At 40.5% G+C, this 21947-nt stretch overlaps 1 protein-coding gene across 2 annotated transcripts in view; it reads right to left on the reverse strand.

Moving 5' to 3' along the window:
• Positions 1 to 21947, reverse strand: part of PUS7 (pseudouridylate synthase 7 (putative)) — a 63211-nt gene that overhangs the window by 32371 nt on the left and 8893 nt on the right. Inside the window, exons 2-7 of one of the 2 annotated variants that reach the window (XM_021102593.1) lie at positions 19536 to 19983; positions 16833 to 16917; positions 16601 to 16702; positions 14085 to 14229; positions 8218 to 8235; positions 6432 to 6543 (exon numbers count right to left, since the gene is read on the reverse strand). In XM_021102593.1, coding sequence (XP_020958252.1) covers positions 6432 to 6543; positions 8218 to 8235; positions 14085 to 14229; positions 16601 to 16702; positions 16833 to 16917; positions 19536 to 19951 — 878 coding nt within the window. In that variant the 5' untranslated portion in view covers positions 19952 to 19983. The remainder of the gene's footprint in view (positions 1 to 6431; positions 6544 to 8217; positions 8236 to 14084; positions 14230 to 16600; positions 16703 to 16832; positions 16918 to 19535; positions 19984 to 21947) is intronic. The other variant, XM_021102594.1, reaches the window with a different exon arrangement.

The following is a 21947-nucleotide window of genomic DNA, read 5'->3' on the forward strand; positions in this document are numbered from 1 at the left end:
TAGCATACAATATTTGTCTTTCTCTTTCTGCCTTCACTTAGTATGAAAATCTCTAGTTGCATCTATGTTGCTGCAAATGGTATTATTTTGTTCTTTATTGTGGCTGAGTAGCACTCCACTGTATTTATGTACCACAAGTTTTTTTTTTTTTTTTTTGGGTCTTTTTAGGGCCACATCTGTGGCATATGTTGATTCCCAGGCTAGGGGTGAAATTGGAGCTGTAGCCACAGGCCTACACCACAGCAATGCTAGATCTGAGCCGAGTCTGTGACCTACACCATAGCAACTCATGGCAATGCCGGATCCTTAACCTACTGAGCAGGGCCAGGGATTGAACTTTCGTCTTCATGGATGCTAGTCAGATTCATTTCCCCTGAGCCACAATGGGAACTCAATGTACCACAACTTCTCAATCCATTCATCTGTTGATTGACATTTAGGTAATTTCCATGGCTTGGCTCTATTGTCAATACTGCTGCTATGAACAGAGGGGTACACCTATCTTTTTTTTTTTTTTTTTTAATGTTTTTTATTTTTTTTTTTTTTTATTTTTATTTTTTTTTTGTCCTTTGACTTTTGGTTGTTGTTGTTGCTATTTCTTGGGCCGCTCCCGCGGCATATGAAGGTTCCCAGGCTAGGGGTTGAATCGGAGCTGTAGCCACCAGCCTACACCAGAGCCACAGCAACTCGGGATCCGAGCCGCATCTGCAACCTACACCACAGCTCACGGCAACGCCGGATCGTTAACCCACTGAGCAAGGGCAGGGACCGAACCCGCAACCTCATGGTTCCTAGTCGGATTCGTTAACCACTGCGCCACGACGGGAACTCCCTATCTTTTTTTTAAATTGTAGTTTTCTCTGGATATATGTCCAAGAGTGTGTTGCTAGATCATACGGCAGTTCTACATTTAATTTTCTGGGGAACATCTACACTGTTTTCCATAGTGGCTGCACCAATTTACATTCCTATGAATAGTGTAGTAGGGTTCCCTTTTCTCCATACCCTGCCCGGGTATTATTTGTAAACTTAACAGTGATGACCATTCTGACTGCCGTGAGGTGGTACCTTATTGTAGTTTTCATTTTCATTTCTCTAATAATTAGTGACGCTGAGCATTTTTTTCATGTGCCTACTAGCCATCCATGTGTCTTCTTTGGAGTAATGTCTATTTAGGTCTTGTGTCCATTTTTCAATTGGGTTGTTTGTTTTTTTGTTGTTGACTTGCATGAGTTGTTTGTGTATTTTGGAGATTAAGCCCTTGTCAGCAGTATTGTTTACAAGTACTTTCTCCCAGTCTATACGTTGCCTTTTGTCTTTTTGTTTTTCTTATGGTTTCCTTTGCTGTACAAAAGCTTTTAAGTTTGATTAGGTAACATTTGTTTTTGTTTTTATTTCTATTGCCTTGGGAAAATGACCTACAAAAACATTTGTACAGTTGATGTCGGGGAAGGTTTTGCCTATTCTCTTCTAGGAGTTTTATGGTGTCGTGTCTTATGTTTAATCTTTAAGCCACTGTGAGTTTATTTCTATGCGTGGTATGAGGTTACGTTCTAGTTTCACTGATTTATATGCAGCTGTCCACTTTTCCCAGCACCAATTGCTGAAGACACCCCCCCCCCCATTTTATATACTTGCCTCCTTTGTCGAAGATTAATTGACTAGAGGTGTCTGGGTTTATTTCTGGGTTCTCTATTCTGTCTCACTGGTCTGAATGTCTGTTTTTGTGCCATTATCATTTGTCCAGATAGGTTTTTGTTTTTATTTCCTTGTTGACCCATTGGCTTTTTAGTTGCATGCTGTTTCGTCTCCATGTAATCAGTTTTTCTTATTTCCTTTCCTGTGGTTGATTTCTAGTTTCATGCCACTGTGGTCAGAGAAGATGCTTGATATAATTTCTATATTCTTAAACTTGGTGAGGTTAGTTTTGTGTCACAGTAAGTGGTCAATCCTAGAGAATGTTCATGTGCACTTGAAAAGACTGTATATTGATTTTTTTTTTTTGGATATCTTTAAAATAACAACTAAGTCTAACTGTTCTATTGTGCCATTTAAATCTGTTGCCTTACTGATTTTCTGTCTAGAAGATCTGTCCATTGATGCGAGTGGGTGTTAAAAGTCTCCTACAATTATTGTATTCCCATCAATTTCTCTATTTATGTCTGTTAGTATTTGTTGCATGTATTTGGGTGCTCCTGTATTGGAGCATCTATATTAACGAGTGTAACATCCTCTGCTTGAATTGATCCTTTTATCATTAACTAGTGTCCCTCTTTATCTTTCTTTGTGAGCTTGTTTTAAAGCCTATCTTGTCTGGGAGTTCCCGTCGTGGCGCAGTGGTTAACGAATCCGACTAGGAACCATGAGGTTGCGGGTTTGGTCCCTAGCCTTGCTCAGTGGGTTAAGGATCCGGCATTGCCGTGAGCTGTGGTGTAGGTTGCAGACGCGGCTCGGATCTCGCATTGCTGTGGCTCTGGCGTAGGCCGGCGGCTACAGTTCCAATTCGACCCCTAGCCTGGGAACCTCCATATGCCATGGGAGCGGCCCAAGAAATAGCAAAAAAACAAAAAAATAAATAAAATAAATAAAGCCTATCTTGTCTGGAGCAGCGGAAATGAATCGGACTAGGAACCACGAGGTTCCAGGTTCAATCCTTGGCCTCTCTTAGTGGGTTAAGGATCCAGCATTGCTGTGAGCTGTGGTGTAGATTGCAGACATGGCTCGGATCTGGCTACAGTTCTGATTAAACCCCTAGCCTAGCCGGGGAACCTCCATACACTGTGGGTGTGGCCCTAAAAAGACAAATATATCAATAAATAAAGTCTACTTTGTCTGATATGAGTACTGCAACTCCTGCTTTCCTGTCACTTCCATTCGCATGAAATATCTTTTTCCATCCCTTCACTTGCAATTTATGTGTATCCTTCGCCCTAAGGTGAGTCTCTTGTAGGCAGCATATTGTAGGCTCGTTTTTTTTTTTATCCAGTTTGCCCCTCTATGTCTTTTGGTTGGAGCATTCAGCCATTGACATTTAAGATAATTATCAATAAATATATATTTATTGCCATTTCAACCTTGTTTTCCAGTTGATTCTGCTTCTCCATTCCTTTCTTTTTCTTTTTTGGATGGGATGATTTCCTTTTATGTTATGCTTGCATCCTCTTCTTTTTGTTTTTATGAATATATTGTTTTTGATTTGTGGTTGCCCTTTTTCCAAGTCTGTTAACCCCTTCGTATATCTGCTTGCTTTAGACTGATAAAGACACACACATATCCTAAGTACAGATTTTCTTACTCTCCTTCCCCACATTTTATGATTTTAATGTCCTTTTTTACATCTTCATATTTATCCTTTTGCTGTTCCTTGTGTTTATCAACACTTTTACAGTTTTTTTTTCTCTTTTGATCTGTATACTGGCTTATTTAAGTTATTACTTTCCAAATGTGATTTCCTCCATCCTATATATTCTTACTTCTTTCCTATTTAGAGAGACCTTTCAGTATTTTAGAATGGATTTAGTGTTGCTCTATTTAGTTTTTGTTTATCTGAGAAATTACTTATTTCTCCCTCTATTTTAAATGATAATCTTGCTGGACAGAGCATTCTAGGCTGCAAAATTTTCCCTTTTAGAACTCTGAATATTTCCTGCGACTCTTTTCTGGACTGTAGCATGGCTGTAGAGAAATCATCTGATGGCATTATGGGGGTTCCCTTATAATGAACTGTTTTATTTTTCTCTTTGTGTCTTTAGAATCCTCTCCTTACCTTTTAACTTTTGTCATTTTTATTATATTTTGGTGTTGGTCTGTGTAGGTTCAACTTGTTTGGGGCCTTCTGTGCCTCCTGTATCTTGAGGTCTGTTTCCTTTAGATTTGGAAAGTTTTCAGACAATTTCTTCAAATATATTTTCAATCCCCTTTTCTTTTCCTTCTTCTCCTGGAATCCCTACTATATGTATATTGTACACTTAATCTCATAAATCTCTTACACTGCTTTCATGTTTTTTCATTTGGTTTTCTGTCTGCTGTCCTAATTGGGTGATTTCCGTTTTTCTACCTTCCAAGTTACTTATTCATTCCTCTGCATTATTCTTTCTGCTGTTCAATGCCTTTAACTCAGCTTTTGTCTCTGCAAATGAATTTTCTAATCTTTCCTGGCTCCTCTTTATATTTTCTAGTTCCTGCAACCTAGAATCTCGACTACTTTCTAGATTAAAGTAATCTGCATCACTGCTGATGTTCATGACTAATTCCTTTAGTATTTTCACTATCTCCTTTTTGAACATGGTGTCTGCTAGACTGAAGAGGTCTGCTTTATTATTTGCACCTTCAGGGGAATTCTCCTGTTCTTTTAACTAGGAATGGTCCCTGTGCTTCTTCATTTTGCTTATATTATTCTTATTCTATGAGTTTAGGGAAAACAATTATCTACCATAGTCTTAGAGGGTTATTTATATGTGGGAGAATCCCCGGGTGTTTTGTGAAGGCTTACTATTTTTTTTTTTTTTTTTTTGGCATGAGTCCAAAATAGCTAGGGCAGTTTGTATCAGCTCCTGCAGCCTGTGCAAGAGGCATTCCAGCCTCTGACAGACCCCACATGCCCAGAGAAAGAAGTTCCTATGGTAGTTCCACCCCTCTTCCTCTAAGCCTCCCCAACAGTGGCACCATGCTTCACTGGTGAGCCCAGGCCTCCTCCTGCGCTCTGTTGGTTGTGGTGCACCACTCCTCAGCCCCCTCCGGCTGTTTTCACACAGCTGACCCTAGCCCTCTCCCCGGAACTGACTTCTGAAACCCTGGTCTCAGCACCCAGCCCCACGCCTCAGGCTGTAGTGTACCAGACGGTCTGTGTGGCTCTCTTTCTGATCTGCCCTCTCAATCTGAATACTGAACTTTGCTCCAAGGCTTTGGGTCTCCCCCTCCAGCCTCAGGTAGGTGGCCTCCTAGGGTGTGGTTCCTTTCTTCTTCCACAGCTCCTTGTCTGGAGTGCTGGTCCCATCTTGATTCCTTTTTTTTTCCTCTCCTCCCCCACCCTTTTTATTCCCCCTTTGTTCTACCCAGTTATGTGGAAGGTTTCTTGCCCTTTTTGGAAGTCTGAGGTCTTCTTTTTTTTTTTTTTTTTGTCATTTTACCATTTCTTGGGCCGCTCCCGTGGCATATGGAGGTTCCCAGGCTAGGGGTCGAATAGGAGCTGTAGCTGCCAGCCTATGCCAGAGACACAGCAACGCAGGATCCGAGCCACGTCTGCAACCTACACCACAGCTCACGGCAGCGCCGGATCATTAACCCACTGAGCAAGGGCAGGGATTGAACCCGCAACCTCATCGTTCCTAGGTGGATTCGTTAACCACTGTGCCACGATGGGAACTCCAGGAAGTCTGAGGTCTTCTGACAGCATTCCCTAGATGTTCTGCGAGAATCGTTCTACATGTAGACGGGACTTTTTGGATGTGTTTGTGGGATAAGATGAGCATCCTGTCTTACTCCTCTGCCATCTTAATCCTGTCTCCTTAAGTTACTCAGTCTTCTTTTGTTATGGCAGCCATAGCAAACTAACACACTGAGTACTGTATTTAAACCAGGTCAAATATACATCAGAAAGCAAATTTCCATTGTATACAGACTTGCTGTGGGACCCATACCTATTTCTAAAAAAAAAAAAAAAAAAAAAAAAAAAAAAAAAAAAAAAAAAAAAAATCCATTTCTAAAAATGAAACAGCATTTGGCCCATCCTTGGAGATCCAATCTCTGCTATATCTGTGTTCCTACAAGAAAATCTGAATGGTCTCAGGTTTCCAGTCTAGTTGATCTCCAGGAGTTAAGTTTAGTAAGCAGATCTCTGCAACTACATCAAACTGTAGGTTTTCAGGGAAGAAAGTTAATTTTTGTTTTCCGCTGGATGGATCAGTAACTCTCAATTACATGTGAACCATTTACTTAAAGAATTTTCGGAGTTCCAATCGTGGTTCAGTGGTTAACTAATTCGACTAGGAACCATGAGGTTGCAGGTTTGATCCCTGGCCTTGCTCAGTGGGTTAAGGATCTAGTGTTGCTGTGAGCTGTGGTGTGGGTCGCAGACATGGCTCGGATCCCACATTGCTATGGCTCTGGTGTAGGCTGGCACCTACAGTTCCGATTGGACCCCTAGCCTGGGAATCTCCAGGTGCCACAGGTGCAGCCATAGAAAAGACAACAAGACAAAAAAAAAAAAAAAAAAAAAAAAGAATTTTAATCCTGGACCACTAGTCATATGCATGGAAGTTTAAAAAAAAAAAAAAAAAACTCAACAATTGTCTAAGTAAATGATACTTGGGAGGCGCATTTGCTCCCTGTTTGCCTATTTTCCCACTCCTTTTTCATCAGCATGGAAAGAGGAAAATGCATTTCTGTGTTTTGATTTTGTAGGGGCAGATGAACAAGATAAAGGTACTAACCTTAAATATTTGGACAGTAGATTAATGGCATCCATGGTGTCTTTGTTTTCCTTATATAGTACAAAGTGGCAGTAACTTCCCCTAGATTTTGGCCAAGAATGTTTTCTTGGATCTTAAAAAAAAAAAAAATTAAATGTTATATACACACCATAATAAAAGTTAGCTGAATTTTTTCTTATGGAACCCTATAAGCTCATTTTTTGCTAGAGAACCTTTGAGAGAGAAATCAGAACTAGTCTGACAAGAAATCCAGATTAAGAGGTTATAGCTGTGTTTATTACAGGTATTGAAGCTCTGTGATTGGATAATTAAGTTTCTGTATATAAAAACAAACAAACAAAAAAATGCAGGTGGTGTGACAAATGACTTAGCCTGAAGAGCAATCTTCACACAGAGAAACAGAGGGGCCCACCATTCCCCAGCAGCTTACTTTATAATAAGCATGTCTGAAAGGTGGGTCGCTGGAACATTTGCAGGCCAGAGGAAAACAGCGGTCACGTTGCAACCTACAAGCCTTGCCTCGTACCTTAGTCAGATGTTCACACAACAGGCCGGATGCCTTAGCAGGGATGGGGATAAAGCTTGTGAGGAGCTGCCTCGGTGACATGTTTAGATCTTCCAAAGGCCACTTCCATCACATACTATGCTTATAAAGTATACCAGATAGAGAATAACTGGCATTCAAGATCTGTCATTCTTGGGAGACTAAAAAATAAGCCAGGTTAAATGTTCACTTCTGAGCCACTGTTACTTTGCTCAACCTGATACATTTTAAGACTTTGGAGAATCTAATTTTAAAAACTAATCATTTAAATGAACATTTAAATTATACTATAATCTAGGAACATATATTTAAACAATACTTTTAAATTCTTTTTTTAGGGTCTCACCTGTGGCATATGGAAGTTCCCAGGCTAGGGGTCCAATAAGAGCTACAACTGCTGGCCTACACCACAGTCACGGCAAAGCCAGACCTGAGATGCAACTGCTACCTACACTGCAGCGTGAGGCAATGCCAGATCTTTAACCCGATGAGCAACGCCAGGAATCGAACCTGCATCCTCATGGATACTAGTTGGTTCTTAAGCCACTGAGCCACAATGGGAACTCCTAAACAACATTTAGATTTATACTTCACTTGTCCAAAGGGTGTTCTGAAAAATCAACTCTGAGAAAAATAAGTCAGCTACAAATGCACTTCCCAGATATTATACTATAACATTCATGAGCCTTGTGTGAGAAAGAGTTGTGGTTGTTACTATAATACATGTAATTCATTTGATCTCTATATAACTCCATGAAAAAAAGACTATGAAAAACTATTTTATACAATCCCTGAAAAGAGTCTTCTTTTAAAAATGCTCCTTTGTCTTTGTCTCTAAAATAATCCTTTAGCGTGAACTCATGAATCCCTCATCTTCAGAGACATTAAGAAACTTCGATACTAAAGCTGCTTGCACACCTGCCTTTGTCAAGGTGAAAAGCACTGCTTGGTAGATTAGTGCTTTAAGCTATAATGTAACGAATAAACTGACCAATTAACAAGCTATCTTGAAAAAGTCCCACGGCATGTACGCTTAAAGTAACACAGAAAAAGCACTGCAAGTATTAGTTTGGCTTTTGGTGTGAAATCCTCACAACTCATCCTCAGAAAACTGTGAGAAGGAGTATTATTTTAGGTTTTTCTTCCAGCTCCCTACATTTAAGCAAAGTTGTCTATACTTTGCACTTACGACAAAATCATTGGCATTTCATTTTATCTACATGAAACGCCAACCGCTCTTACCTGCTGCAGTTCTGACCTCTGTCCAAATGCACAGCATAAAGAGCACAAGAGAGCAATATTTAATTTATAATAATATTAAAGTGCTTTAGAAGTGAACATGCAAATGATCGCATGGAAAGTTTCTACCGAAGACTTCTACAGCACCTGGCGGTTATGTGGTGGGTTAACAGCCATTTAGACATTTAACAATGGAATGTCGTGAAGGCAGACAGTGAACAAGCAGAAAACTCACCTACAAGTCCAAGCCTCCCTGTCTCACTCCCCTCACAGTGGCCTGTCTATTCATGCTCAAAGCGGCACTGTCTGTGCCACAGGACATAGCAAAAGGTGTCAGACTAGACGCAACATGCCTCCCCATCCACAGATTTGTTTTCTTAAATATGGGAGGACACGAACCAAAAACGCTGTTTGTGATTATCTTTAGGTGGTGAGGCTGCAAGTAATGACTGTTTTGCTTTGTGTTTTATGAGTTTCCTGCACTTACCTTTTGTTTGAAAACAATGTGAAAGTGAAAAACTATTAAAGAAACAGTTCTCAAACAAATAGATTAAAACTAATAGATTAAAAAAGACAACAGACTTATCCATTGAGTGCAATGTTCCGAACTTATTTTTATGATGATTTGAACAAGTCACCTGTATGCAGAAGCCATTTTTGAGACAATCAGGGAAAAACTGAATATGCACTGGGTGTGCGATATTAAGCAATTATTAATGATTTTGTCAGATATGGTAATGGTTTAGGCTTTAGGCCTTATCTATCAGATGCATACTGAAATATTTACAAGTGAAAAGAAGTACTATGTAGAATTTTCTTTAAAACAATCCAAAAAAAAAAGGGATGAATAGAGCAAATAAACATAACAGAATATTAATAATCTTGAAGATGGCTGATGGGTACACGAGAGATCAATATTCTACTTCCTTTATTTGGGTGCATGTTTGAAAATGTCCATAATAAAAAGGTAAAAAAAAGTATTTGTGATAAAAGTTGATCAAGTGTAGTTACATTTTTCTCTAACTACCTCTTGGTACATTCACAATTAACTAGAGTGGCAAGAAATAAATGGAATTGCAAGACTAAAAAAGCTTAATGCTAATATACCTTAAGAGAAACCATGACAACCAGTACAAGTTTGGCTCACAAGCATGCATCTTTTATTAGCAAATCCAAGCACTGAGCATGCATTCAATTATCTCCTCTGCAAATAAAAGATACAAGGATTCTTTTTTCCAAGTGCATTCAGTATACAAAATAATAATAAGCATATGCATTGATTAACTGGGAATGTTCTGAATAATGGAAAATCAGTGCATCTCAACTTATCTTGGGCAATTTGACTTTATAACAAAGTCCAAATTCTTGGAATGCTAAGTAGCAAATACGGCAGCTTTACAATTTAAATAAATTTAACTTTCAGACATTTTTGAGACACTCTGATTTAAAATGGGAATGCAAAGAATTCTCTGGCTAGGGTAATGGACAGCAACCTCCTGATGATCCGATATGGCAGTCCCAGGAGAGGAGGAATAGAAATCAGATAAAAGAAGAAAACCACATTCAGGAAGATTCATGTACTGAGCAGAGGGATCCTCATGATAAGGAAGGAAAAAAGTTTGTAGCTCGAGAAAGATGACATGATGGGGGAGCATGCAGAACATTCTTTCCTTCTTTTTTTTTTTGTCTTTTTGCTATTTCTTGGGCCGCTCCCGCGGCATATGGAGGTTCCCAGGCTAGGGGTCTAATCAGAGCTGTAGCCACCCGCCTACGCCAGAGCCACAGCAACGCGGGATCCGAGCCTCATCTGCAACCTACACCACAGCTCATGGCAACGCCGGATCGTTAACCCACTGAGCAAGGGCAGGGACCGAACCCGCAACCTCATGGTTCCTAGTCGGATTCGTTAACTACTGCACCACGACGGGAACTCCTCTTTCCTTCTTATTGAAGACCATGTCCACTGCTGCACCCTGCACATCAACCTTGTAGCTTCCTCGGGGTCCTGCTCCAGCCACCACCACTCTCCTCCCTCTCCACTGTCTCCTTCCCTTCAGTGTATCAATAAGCTCAGGACTTCGGCATTTTAAAAGTCAAACCTATATCTCCCTCTTCTTAACCATGTTCCTTTCCTTTCTCCTTCTCTTTATGCTGTATTTATTGTCTTTCATCTCAACCTGCTGTGTAAACTGGTTTCCAATCGCTCCACTAAGACTGCTGTCGCAAAGACACTAATGATTGGTGGATATGTTTCAGAGTTCTTATCTTGCTGGACTTGTTTGTATTATTTCCGCTGCTAATCACTCTGATCAAGGAATTCCCTCTTTCTGTGGATTCCATGACACTAGTCTCCCCCAGAGAGTTACCTTTCAATCTCCTAAGTCTATGTGTATTCCTAGATTCAGATATCTTTCCTAGAAACCTCTCATTTCACACAGCATAGAGAATCTCTACATATTACATGGCAGGAAAAAAAAAAAATTTTTTTTGTCCTTTTAGGGCAGCAACTGCAGCATATGGAGGGTCCCAGACTATGGGTCCAAATGGAGCTATAGCTGCCGGACTACACCACAGCCACAGTAATGCCAGATCTGAGCCATGTCTTCGGTCAATACCACAGTTCACAGCAATGCTGGACTGCTGACCCACTGGGCAAGGCCAGGGATTGAACCTGCTCATGGATTCTGCTGATGAGCCATGACGGGAAATCCCCTCGAAAAAATTTAATTAAAATTTTTTTCTTCCCCCAGTGGCAAGTAATTTTTACTTTAACATCTTTTCTTTATTGAGGTTTTTTTATGTCTTTTTTTTTTTTGTCTTTTCTAGGGCCACACCTGCAGCACACGGAGGTTCCCAGGATAGGGGTCTAATTGGAGCTGTAGCCGATGGCCTATGCCACAGCCACAGCAACCCCAGATCCGAGCTGCATCTGCAACCTACACCACAGCTCACGGCAACGCTGGGTCCTTAACCCACTAAGAGGCCAGGGATCGAACCCGCAACCTCATGGTTCCTAGTCAGATTCGTTAACCACTGAGCCATGACAGGAACTCCTAATTTAAATTTTTTAAAAAGTTTTTTTGACATGTATACTATCTATCTCAAAGTATAACTTAATTTACCTGACTGCATGGTTTATGACAACTACATGATATTTTCAGAAAAAATTAACACCTGGATGCTTTGGTAGGTAAATCAATGTGTCCTGTCTATCAGACTGGATTAACACACAAAATAACATTTGAGTTAAAATAACTGGTAAACTGTGTTTTGCCACCATGACTTAGAATCTACCATGCCTGTGTTTTAGGATGTATGGCTCTATTTGAGGTTAACAATATTGCAAATCTGCTAGATAAAATGTGACCCATCAAATAACCATTTATGTCAGGATGCGGCAGTAAGGGAGCTCTAAAAACATTCTAACTTAGCTTTGCAATGAAGCTTTAAAAGCTAATTCACTCAAATACTAGGCCAAGTGGCCTGGGAGGACCAACTGTCACTGGTACTAGGTTCTGTTTGCAGAGGTACAAATAGCAGTCTCCAGACATTAGCTCTCCCTGTTCTCCCCATGCTGCCTGTGTTAAGCCACTGCCAGCTTGCAGTTAGCGAACCACACCTGGAGAAGATGCCCACAGGCTCTCAAGTGTCTGCTGGGTCCCGGAGGAGATGGGAGGTAATGTTCGGAGGGCAGAGCTCCAGTCCTTCTCTGACTAAATGCCATAGCCCCTCAAGCCCAAGAGGTCTAGATCTCAGCCTAAGCATTGATCCAAATGCACCTGCCCTCATGCTTCTTTTTACAATGAGGAAATTATATTTTCCTTAAGATGTGTGGAGGAAAATGGGGAAGGGTGCTTTATGTCAGACAGAACTCAGCACTATACCTGGAAACCTTCAGGAAATTTTTTTGGGGGCGGGTCTTTTTGGGGCCGTACCCACGGCATATGGAGGTTCCCAGACTAGGGGTCCGATCAGAGCTATAACCACCGGCCTATGCCAGAGCCACAGCAACGCAGGATCCGAGCTGCATCTGTGACCTACACTGCAGCTCACGGCAAAGCTGGATCCATAACCCACTGAGTGAGGCCAGGAAATCGAACCCACATCCTCATGGATGCTAGTCAGATTCGTTAACCAATGAGCAATGATGGGAACTTCAAGAAATTTTTTCATTCAGCAAAAAAGAAAGAAAGGTGGGTGTGGAATACAAAAGCATGGATAAAGACAGAACTCAAGAGATCGGGCACCACTCACATGAGGGGCAAACTAAAGGCTACCTTGGCCTGCAAGTGCCAAGATCACAGAACCTGGCATCCTCTAAGAAAAAATGATCCTCTCTAAAAAGCAACCAATCAAAAAAAACTACCAAAAACCCCTCCCTTTCCTATCTGCTCCCTCATGACAACAGTTAACAGAACGAGACCCTGACTGACTCTTCCTCTTGCCTTTGTGAGAGGGTGGCTGACAACCAGGACTTCCCTCTACAAGGAACATCCCTAGCAGCCCTTCTCAAACTGAATGCAGCAAGGCATGTGCTTTCTGTAGGAAGTCACCTCCTCTCCTCCACAGCGACAACAGTCACCAGCAACATGCCAACTGTGAGAGAATGGAAAAAATAGCCACTCAGATTATTTCCCACTGGGCTTACTTCCCTTAGACAAGCCTTGCTGCAGAAAGACTATTAAAGTAATATTTTATACTGTGATTCAAAGAACACCTAGTAACCAAGCCATGTCTGTGGACTGAGAAGTGATGAATAACTTTCGCCCTCAAGTAGTTCCAAAACACATCACTGCACTGCTCTTTTTGGTATCCGCTGAGAAGTGACCTCCAGCCTCCACCTTCTCCTCCCTTTTGCTCAAGGTTTCTCATTTCCATGTCAATATCCAGACATAACTGATATTTGTTTTTTGCAGACGTATTGATCTGACTCATTACTCTCTCAGGCAGAGTTAAACCTTCTTTCTGCTCCCATTTTTGTCATACTCTCTCCTTTCACCAGAATCACAGTTATAGACAATTAAGGCTTCATCCACTCATAGCATTAAGAATACTGACAAAGCACAGAGGCTCGAACAGTCCTTTGTTATATGAGTCTTAGAGTTTTGCTCTAACAAATGTATATCTAGAAAGAAATCTTCACTGTGAGAGGCTATTGGTGAGAGGGGAAGAGGGTGAGGAAATCGTTTTTCCTTCCGTAATTTTCATTAAAATTTTATGTTAATTTGACAGGTAAAAGAAAAATTACCCAATTTTTCTTAAGGTTATATGCAAAAAGAAATGTCATGGCTGTAGAAAACAGAACATAAAAATCAATCGGATTCACTGACAACACACTCATTTCAAATGAATGCTGTGCAATGACAGATGGGCTTGGGTAAAGGGGCGGTTTTCCATACAGTCTATGTTTTTTATGTGTAGTATAGAAGGTACTCACGGTTGGAAAGCAGCAGCTATTTCAATAGAGGGACTTTGCAGAATATGCCACTGGGACAGGTGAAAGCATTTTTTGGTCCATCTGAAAGCTTTCTTACCTCCATTAAGAGCACAGAATGAGGAACATCCTTCCATTTTCTTCTTGAATTGCCACTCAGCCTGTGCTGCTCTTCAGGGAACATATCAAATTCCTAAGACTCTTTCTCAGGCACCACTAAAATTTCAGCAAATCTGTACTCACATATAAGACATATGGCTCCCTTATCAGACACAAGGACTGCAGGATTGCTCTGGCATCTGAAATATTATGCACCTTCTCTGAAGGAATGACATGATCAATATCCTCCTCTGAACAATAGCAAAATGACCCTTGAACGTGAACAGGCAAGGAAAAGGAGAAGACAGAAGAAATGCCAGGTCATCTGCACACTTACTTGCCAGGGCCTTTTTCCCAGCTGCATGGTAGGCTACAATATATTTCTTCCCTTCTCTATCTTCTGTTTTAGTCTCTAATCCTGGAAACAGAGATTTAATCCCTTGATGGATGATGGTTCTCTTCTCTTTGGTGTCCTCAATAACCTATTAAAACACAGATAATGATACCATTAATATAACAAACACTGAATAAGAAAACAGTACTAATTATTATTACTATAATTGTTTCTAATAGTAAAAACACAACTTACTGCCACACCTGTAGCATGAGGAATTCTGGGCTAGGGATCAAACCCACACATCAGTGACCCAAAACACAGCAATGACAATACTGGATCTTTAACCCATGGAGCCACCAGGGAATTCCAAAATATCATTCATTTTAATGATGCAAAGTAACCAAAGTATAGGAGTATGATTTCGGAAAACTTTTTCTTTTTTTATTGAAGTATAGTTGATTTACAATGTTTCAGGTATACAGAATAGTGATTCAACTCTACAAATTATACATATATATTCTTTTTCAGATTTATTTCTACTATAGGTCATTATAAGATATTGAGTACAGTTCCCTGTGCTATTCAGTAGGTCCTTCCTCTTTATCTATTTGATATATAGTAGTGTATATCTGTTAATTCCAAAACCCTCATTTATCCCTCCCTCAGCTTTCCCTTTTGATAGCCCCAAGTCTGTTTTCTATATAACTGTTTTGTATCATTTTTTTAGATTCCACATATAAATGATACCCTAAAGTATTTATCTTTCTCTGTTTGACTTACTTAGTATGATAATCTCTAGGTCCATCCATGTTGCTGCAAATAGCATTATTTCATTCTTTTTTATGGCTGAGTAATACTCCAGTGTGTATTTATGTGTATATACCACATCTTCTATACCCATTCATCTACTGATGGACATTTAGATTGCTTCCGTGTCAGAAATCTTTTAGAGCTTCACAGTATCACAGATCGTAAAAGTCTGTTTACTGAGCCTGCCCAGCTGCCAGGAACTGTACAAATCACTTCATAATCACTCTCTTACTTAATCCCCATCAGCTCTCTATCATGTCACTGGTATATCTACAGACGAGGAAACTGAGTCTGAGAGAAGTTAAGGAACTTGTCTAAGGTTATGTAGCTGCAGGGTGGCAGAGCCAGATGTGAAATCCAGGCTGATTCCGGAGCCACCCATCAGACACTTCCTCTTGGGGACTCAGCTGAACAATCAACACCTCAGGGCTCACAGATGGAAGAGAAGGTGAGATGGGCCTTTGGGGGTGTCAGAAACTCAACTCGCTGAAGAGTCCAATCTATAATTGCCTCTAATGAATCCTGTTCTATGCTCATAACTTCAAATAATGACATTCTTGCACATTTGTCCACAATAAAGAAAAATCTACATCAAGAAAACAAACTTATTAGTTACATCACTGTTTTGCAACTTCTAGAGGTGTCTTATACTTGTGAAGAAATACACTTCACACTTGGATTCAATATTCAGTAATATGTATGTGTAACTCCTACACTGTTATTCTCTACCTTTCTTTATTGCGTTAAAAAAAAGTTAAGATCCACTAAACTGATTTCATGACCCACTGATGGTCTGCAATCTGCAAGCTAAGAAACACCAAGATGTGATATAACTAATAGCTAACCCTAACAACAGTCTAGCAAAATAAAAAATGTAAAAGAGGAGTTCCCACTGTGGCACACTGGATTAAGAATCTGATTGCAGGGAGTTCCCCATGTGGCCAAGCAGTAACAAACCTAATATCCATGAGGATGTCAGTTTGATCCCTGGCCTTGTTTAGTGGGTTAAAGATCCAGTGTTGCTGTGAGCTGTGGTGTAGGTCGCAGACACAGCTTGGATCTGGCATTACTGTGGCTGTGGCATAGGGCAGCAGCCGGGGAATTTCCATAGCCAAGGATGTGGCCCTAAAAAAAAAAACAAAGACTCTGACTGTAGTGACTTAGGCTGATGCAAAGGTATGGGTTGGATCCCTGGCACAGTGGGTTAAAGGATCCAGTGTTGCCACAGCTGTACCATATGTTGGAATCAATCCCTGGCCTGGGAACTTCCATACGCCATGGGGGTGGCTGTTAAATAAAAGTGAAAGAAAACTTCATTATAATTACAGATAATTGACATTTTTCATATCAAAGTGAGTCAAGGAGTTCCCTGGTGGCCTTGTGGTTAAGGAATCTGGCACAGTCACTGCTCTAACGCAGGTTCAATCACTGGCCCAGAACTCCTGCATGCCATGGGCGTGGCCAAAAATCTTTCTGAACAAAAACATAACTTTTTTTTGGGGGGGGGACTGCTTATCTGGATACTGGTTATCCTCCAATGATAAAAACATTTTTAGTGTAATGCTCTTTTAGGTCAAACAGGACAAGGCCATCCTTTTGTTAACCATTTTAATTTTTCTAATAGACACCTATTAACATCTAGCCCCCAAAAAGAAGCAAGTAAAACCCTAAAAAAATTTTCCTTTTTTTTTTTTTGTTCTACTTACCTCAATGGCAACACTAGTTTCCTTATTTTTAAAAAGCTGGAGTTCTTCTAAACGCTGCTTTTCTTCATCTGTTAAAAGTGTCAATACATCTTTTGAAGGATCCTTTAAAATAATTATCAGAATGCCCATTGAGTCACTCAGAATTCAAGGCTGTCAAAGCTCTATATTCTATGATCTCCAGGAAATGCTATTTTTATACAAAAGGTGACTTCTGTTGCAAGGCTGCTCCTACCTCTTTATCCACTGGGACAGACAAGTCATTCAAATGGCTGATTCGTCCATCTTTTCCTATTTCATGAACTATGAAGTCAGAGTATCTGAGGAAAAGAAAACACAGACTCTCAGAGCACTAACATTTTGTTGCCTACTAATTTAAGGAGAAAGTTTCTCAACAATAAGCATTACTACTGTGAAAAACAGGGATTAAAAAAAAAAACTTTCAAGAGTTCCTGTTGTGGCTCAGCAGTAATGAACCTGACTGGTATCCATGAGGATGCAAGTTCGATCCCTGGTGCCTCTCAATGGGTTAAGAATCTGGCCTTGGGGAGTTCCCACCGTGGCGCAGTGGTTAACGAATCCGACTAGGAACCATGAGGTTGCGGGTTCGGTCCCTGCCCTTGCTCAGTGGGTTAACGATCCGGCGTTGCCGTGAGCTGTGGTGTAGGTAGCAGATGCGGCTGGGATCCCGCATTGCTGTGGCTCTGGCGTAGGCCGGTGGCTACAGCTCCGATTCAACCCCTAGCCTGGGAACCTCCATATGCCGCGGGAGCGGCCCAAGAAATAGCAAAAAGACCAAAAAAAAAAAAAAAAGTATCTCAAAAAGCAAGAGAAACCCTGTAAGCATTCGGGACAGTAAAACAGTAGTCACAGATCGATTTGCAAAAAAAAAAAAAAAAAAAAAAGAATCTGGCCTTGGAGTTCCTGTCATGGCGTAGTGGTTAACGAATCCGACTAGGAACCATGAGGTTGCCAGTTCGGTCCCTGCCCTTGCTCAGTGGGTTAACGATCGGGCGTTGCCGTGAGCTGTGGTGTAGGTTGCAGACGCGGCTCGGATCCCGTGTTGCTGTGGCTCTGGCGTAGGCCGGTGGCTACAGCCCCAATTCGACCCCTAGCCTGGGAACCTCCATATGCCGCGGGAGCAGCCCTAGACAAGGCAAAAAGACAAAAAAAAAAAAAAAAAGAATCTGTCTGCGGTGGTTCAGGTCACTATGGAGGCACAGGTTCAATCCCTGGCCCAGTACAGTAGGTTAAAGCATCTTACATAGCCACAGATACAGCTTAGGTCTCAGCTGAGGCTTGGCTTCAATCTCTGGTCTGAGAACTTCCATATGCTATGGGTGCCGCCACTAAAAAAAAAAAAAAAAAAAAAGCTTTAGGTGGAAAGTCATATAGAGTTATTTTTTTCTGGTTTCACAATGAATTCTAAGCCACACCTTGGCTTTCTATTAGAATGTAAAGACCCTTTGAGCCTCTAGACTCCTCTTCCAGAAAAATGCATAAACCAAAGCTTACTGATTTTGCCCTATGATTATACAGACAGTCCACTCTAAAATGAATCATGACGTACCACCTCGCACCATTCAGAATGGCCATCATTAGTAAATCTATAAATAAGAAATGCTGGGGAGGGTGTGGAGAAAAGGGAACCCTCCTTCATTATTGGTGGGAATGTAAATTGGTGCAACCATTATGGAAAACAGTGTGGAGGTACCTCAGAAAACTAAATACAGAACTACCGTGTGATCCAGCAATCCCATTCCTGGGCATTTATCTCGACAAAACTTTCCTTGAAAAAGATACATGCACCAGTATGTTCATTGCAGCACTATTCACAATAGCCATGGAAACAGCCTAAATGTCCAAGGACAAACGAACAGATTAAGATGTGGTACGTATACATAATGGAATACTCCTCAGCCATAAAAAAGAACAAAATAATGCCATTTGCAGCAACATGGATGGAACTAGAGCCTCTCATACTGAGTGAAGTCAGAAAGACAAAGAGAAATACCATATAACATCACTTAAATCTGGAATCTAATATACAGCACAAATGAACCTATCTAAAGAAAAGAAACAAACTCATGGACACGGAGAATAGACTTGTGGTTGCCAAGAGGGAAAGGGAAGGAGTGGGAGGTACTGGGAATTAAGGGTTAGTAGATGCAAACTATTACATTTGGAATGGATAAGCAGTGAGATCCTGCTGTATAGCCCAGAGAACTATATCTGATCACTTGTGATGGAACATGACAGAGGATAATGCGAAAAAAAAAAAAAAAAAAAAAAAAACAATATATATGGATGTATAGCTGGGTCACTTTGCTGTGTAGCAGAAATTGACAGAACATTGTAAATCAACTATAATAAAAATAAAATGAATCATAAAACACATGGTAAGTAGTTAATTAAATCAGAACCCAGTAAATCTACCATGAACCATCCTTTATGCTAAGTAATTTACACACATTATTTTAAATCCTTTCAACGATCCCAAGGTGATTATGACCCATTTTTTGGATAACAATATTAAGGCTCAGAACGGTTAATTAACTGTGAAGTGGCTGATCTGGATTCATACCCATATCTACCAACTCCAAAGACCACCTTCTTTCTCCTGTAGCTGTGGCCCATTCAGGTGAAAGAGTTTAAGATTTTAAGACCAATTCAAGAGAAAACTTGAAACCATTTAAAGTAATTTATTTTAAGGAAATGAACAGCACTCATTCATTTCCCAGGGAATTATTTCTATTTACTCATTTTATATTCAAATATTTTTATTTACTCATCCACGCAGCTTTTCTTCATCCTATTCCTTTTTGATCATCAGTATGAACAATCCATGGGGACAGAAAGCTAACTGGAAGAAGAGCCTACTGATTTCCTTTCAGAGAAAAGAACTAATATAACTAAAATAACTATACATAAAACATACCTTTCTTTTAAGATTCCTGAGAATCCCTGGTGAGAACTTACGAACTTGGTGATGCCTACATCCAGCTCGGTAAGCCCGTGCTTCATCATGTCTGCAAAGCTCTCTGCTTCCTCCTCACTCTCTTCTGACAGGCCATCCTCCTCCTCCTCCTCCTCCTCCTCTTCCTCCTCTTCTTCTCCTTCTGTCTGAACGTCAGAATTCTTTTTATCCTCTCCCGCACCTGCAACTTCAGGTGACCCAGGCATCTTTTCACTACTGGGTAGAGAGTTGTTCTCTAGCCCGTCTTGGCCTTTGGTCAGACAGCATTCTGAGACCTTCTGTCTCTTTGCCTCCTCCACTGGGGCTGCAATGTCATTATCTTCGACAGCAATGGACCCCCGTTTCAGCGACACACCAGTCATTTCTGTCATTTCCATTTTCAAGGATCCAAGAAAACATTTAAGAAAACCTTTCAGGAAGGAAGGGAAAATAGGCAGTAACAATCATTATTACAAAGAACTGGGTTTCAGCAAACAAAGGCACAGTTAACTTTGTTCCTAATGTTCTAAAAATCATTCATTAAAATAATTCTTCTGGGAGCTCCCTTGTGGCATAGAGGGTTAAGGATCTCAAACTGTCACTGCAACAGCCTGGGTGGCCACTGCTGCAGTGTGGACTCTATTCCTGACCCGGACTTCCACATGCTGCAGACATGGCCAAAAAATAAATAAATAAGTAATAATATCCTAAGAAAATAATAAAGTGCTTAAATTTTAGCTGTAGGGATAATTTTTACACTAGCAAAAAATTAGGCAATGATATCTGGATACATAAACTGAACAACTGTAGAAACAATGTGAAAAGAAACTGAGAAAGATAGGTACTTTGAGGAGAGGGGTAGGTGGCTGGGGACAGCAGGGAGACTAGCTATTTTTACTCAATACCATAGCTGCATCATCTGATTTTTGTTTCATGGTTACTGCTATCTTTTAGAAAAGATAATTAAATAAAAAGTGTATAAAAAAATTTACTGACATGAATGCATATTCATACCATGGTCTATTTTTTTAAAAAGCAAGGGAAATGGGGAGTTGTTTAATGGGTAGAGTTTCAGTTTTGCGAGATGAAAAAGAGCTCTGCATATTGGCTGCACAATGTGAATGTACTTAATATTACTGAACTGTACACTTAAAAATGGTTACAATGATGTAACACTTTTTTATTTTTTTTGGCCCTACTCGAAGCATGCAGAAATTCCCAGGCTGAAGATCAACCAGTGCCACATCTGTAACCAGAACCACAGTAGTGACAATGCTGGATCCTTAAAACTGCTGAGCCATGAAGGAACTCCTAGAAGGATGTTATGTGAATTTTGACTCAATCCAAAATACACAGATTATCATTTAACTGGTCTGTATACAATGTACTGAGCAAGACTAGGAAGCCATTCATACTTCCTAACACTAAGCAGTCTGAGAGCAGGCTAGCATGTGGCAATCAAAATAAACACATTTATTTAAGACCACAAGCACCTGTGTAAATTGTGTTTATCTGCTGGTCTAGGCAAAATAAGGATAAAGTTTTCTGTATATTAATTATATAGGGAGAGGCCCAAATTAATATGAACTTAATAAACATAAAGAACATAAATAAGCAGAATATTCTAGTTCTCCAAGGCTTAGTTAACAAGAAGCCCATCTACAGAACCAACTACAGCAAAATAATGATGAACTAAACTTTAACAATCCCTATTTGGGAGTTCCCGTCGTGGCGCAGTGGTTAACGAATCTGACTAGGAACCATGAGGTTGCAGGTTCAATCCCTAGCCTTGCTCAGTGGGTTAAGGATCCGGCGTTGCCGTGAGCTGTGGTGTAGGTTGCAGACACGGCTCGGATCCCGCGTTGCTGTGGCTCTGGCGTAGGCCGGTGGCTACAGTTCCGATTCGACCCCTAGCCTGGGAACCTCCATATGCCGTGGGAGCGGCCCAAGAAATAGCAACAACAACAACAACAACAACAAAAAAAAAGACAAAAAGACAAAAGAAAGAAAAAAAAAAAAATCCCTATTTGATCCTGCCTCACGGTCAAAAATCAAGAATGGAAAAAAAAGTAGGAAGTTCTTTAGTGGTCTAATGATTAGGATTCAGTGCTTTCAAACTACTGTGGCCTGGGTTCAATTTCTGGTCTGGGAACTGAGATCCCATATGAAGCTGCTGCAAACCACAGTCAAAAAGAAAAAAAAAGTAAAAAGTGAATGAAAAAAGGACTTCGGTGGCTATTTAAAAAAAAGAAAGAAACACTACCACAAATAAGAGAAAAAGGCAGAGAAAACTGTCAGTAAAAACAATTTCCTTTGGGAGTTCCCTGGTGGCTCAAGGGATTAAGAATTCTGAGCTGTCACTGCTGTGACTTGGATCATTGCTGCAGCACAGGT

The sequence above is a fragment of the Sus scrofa genome, chromosome 9 (assembly GCF_000003025.6).
Source record: "Sus scrofa isolate TJ Tabasco breed Duroc chromosome 9, Sscrofa11.1, whole genome shotgun sequence".
Classification (NCBI taxonomy): Eukaryota; Metazoa; Chordata; class Mammalia; order Artiodactyla; family Suidae; genus Sus; species Sus scrofa.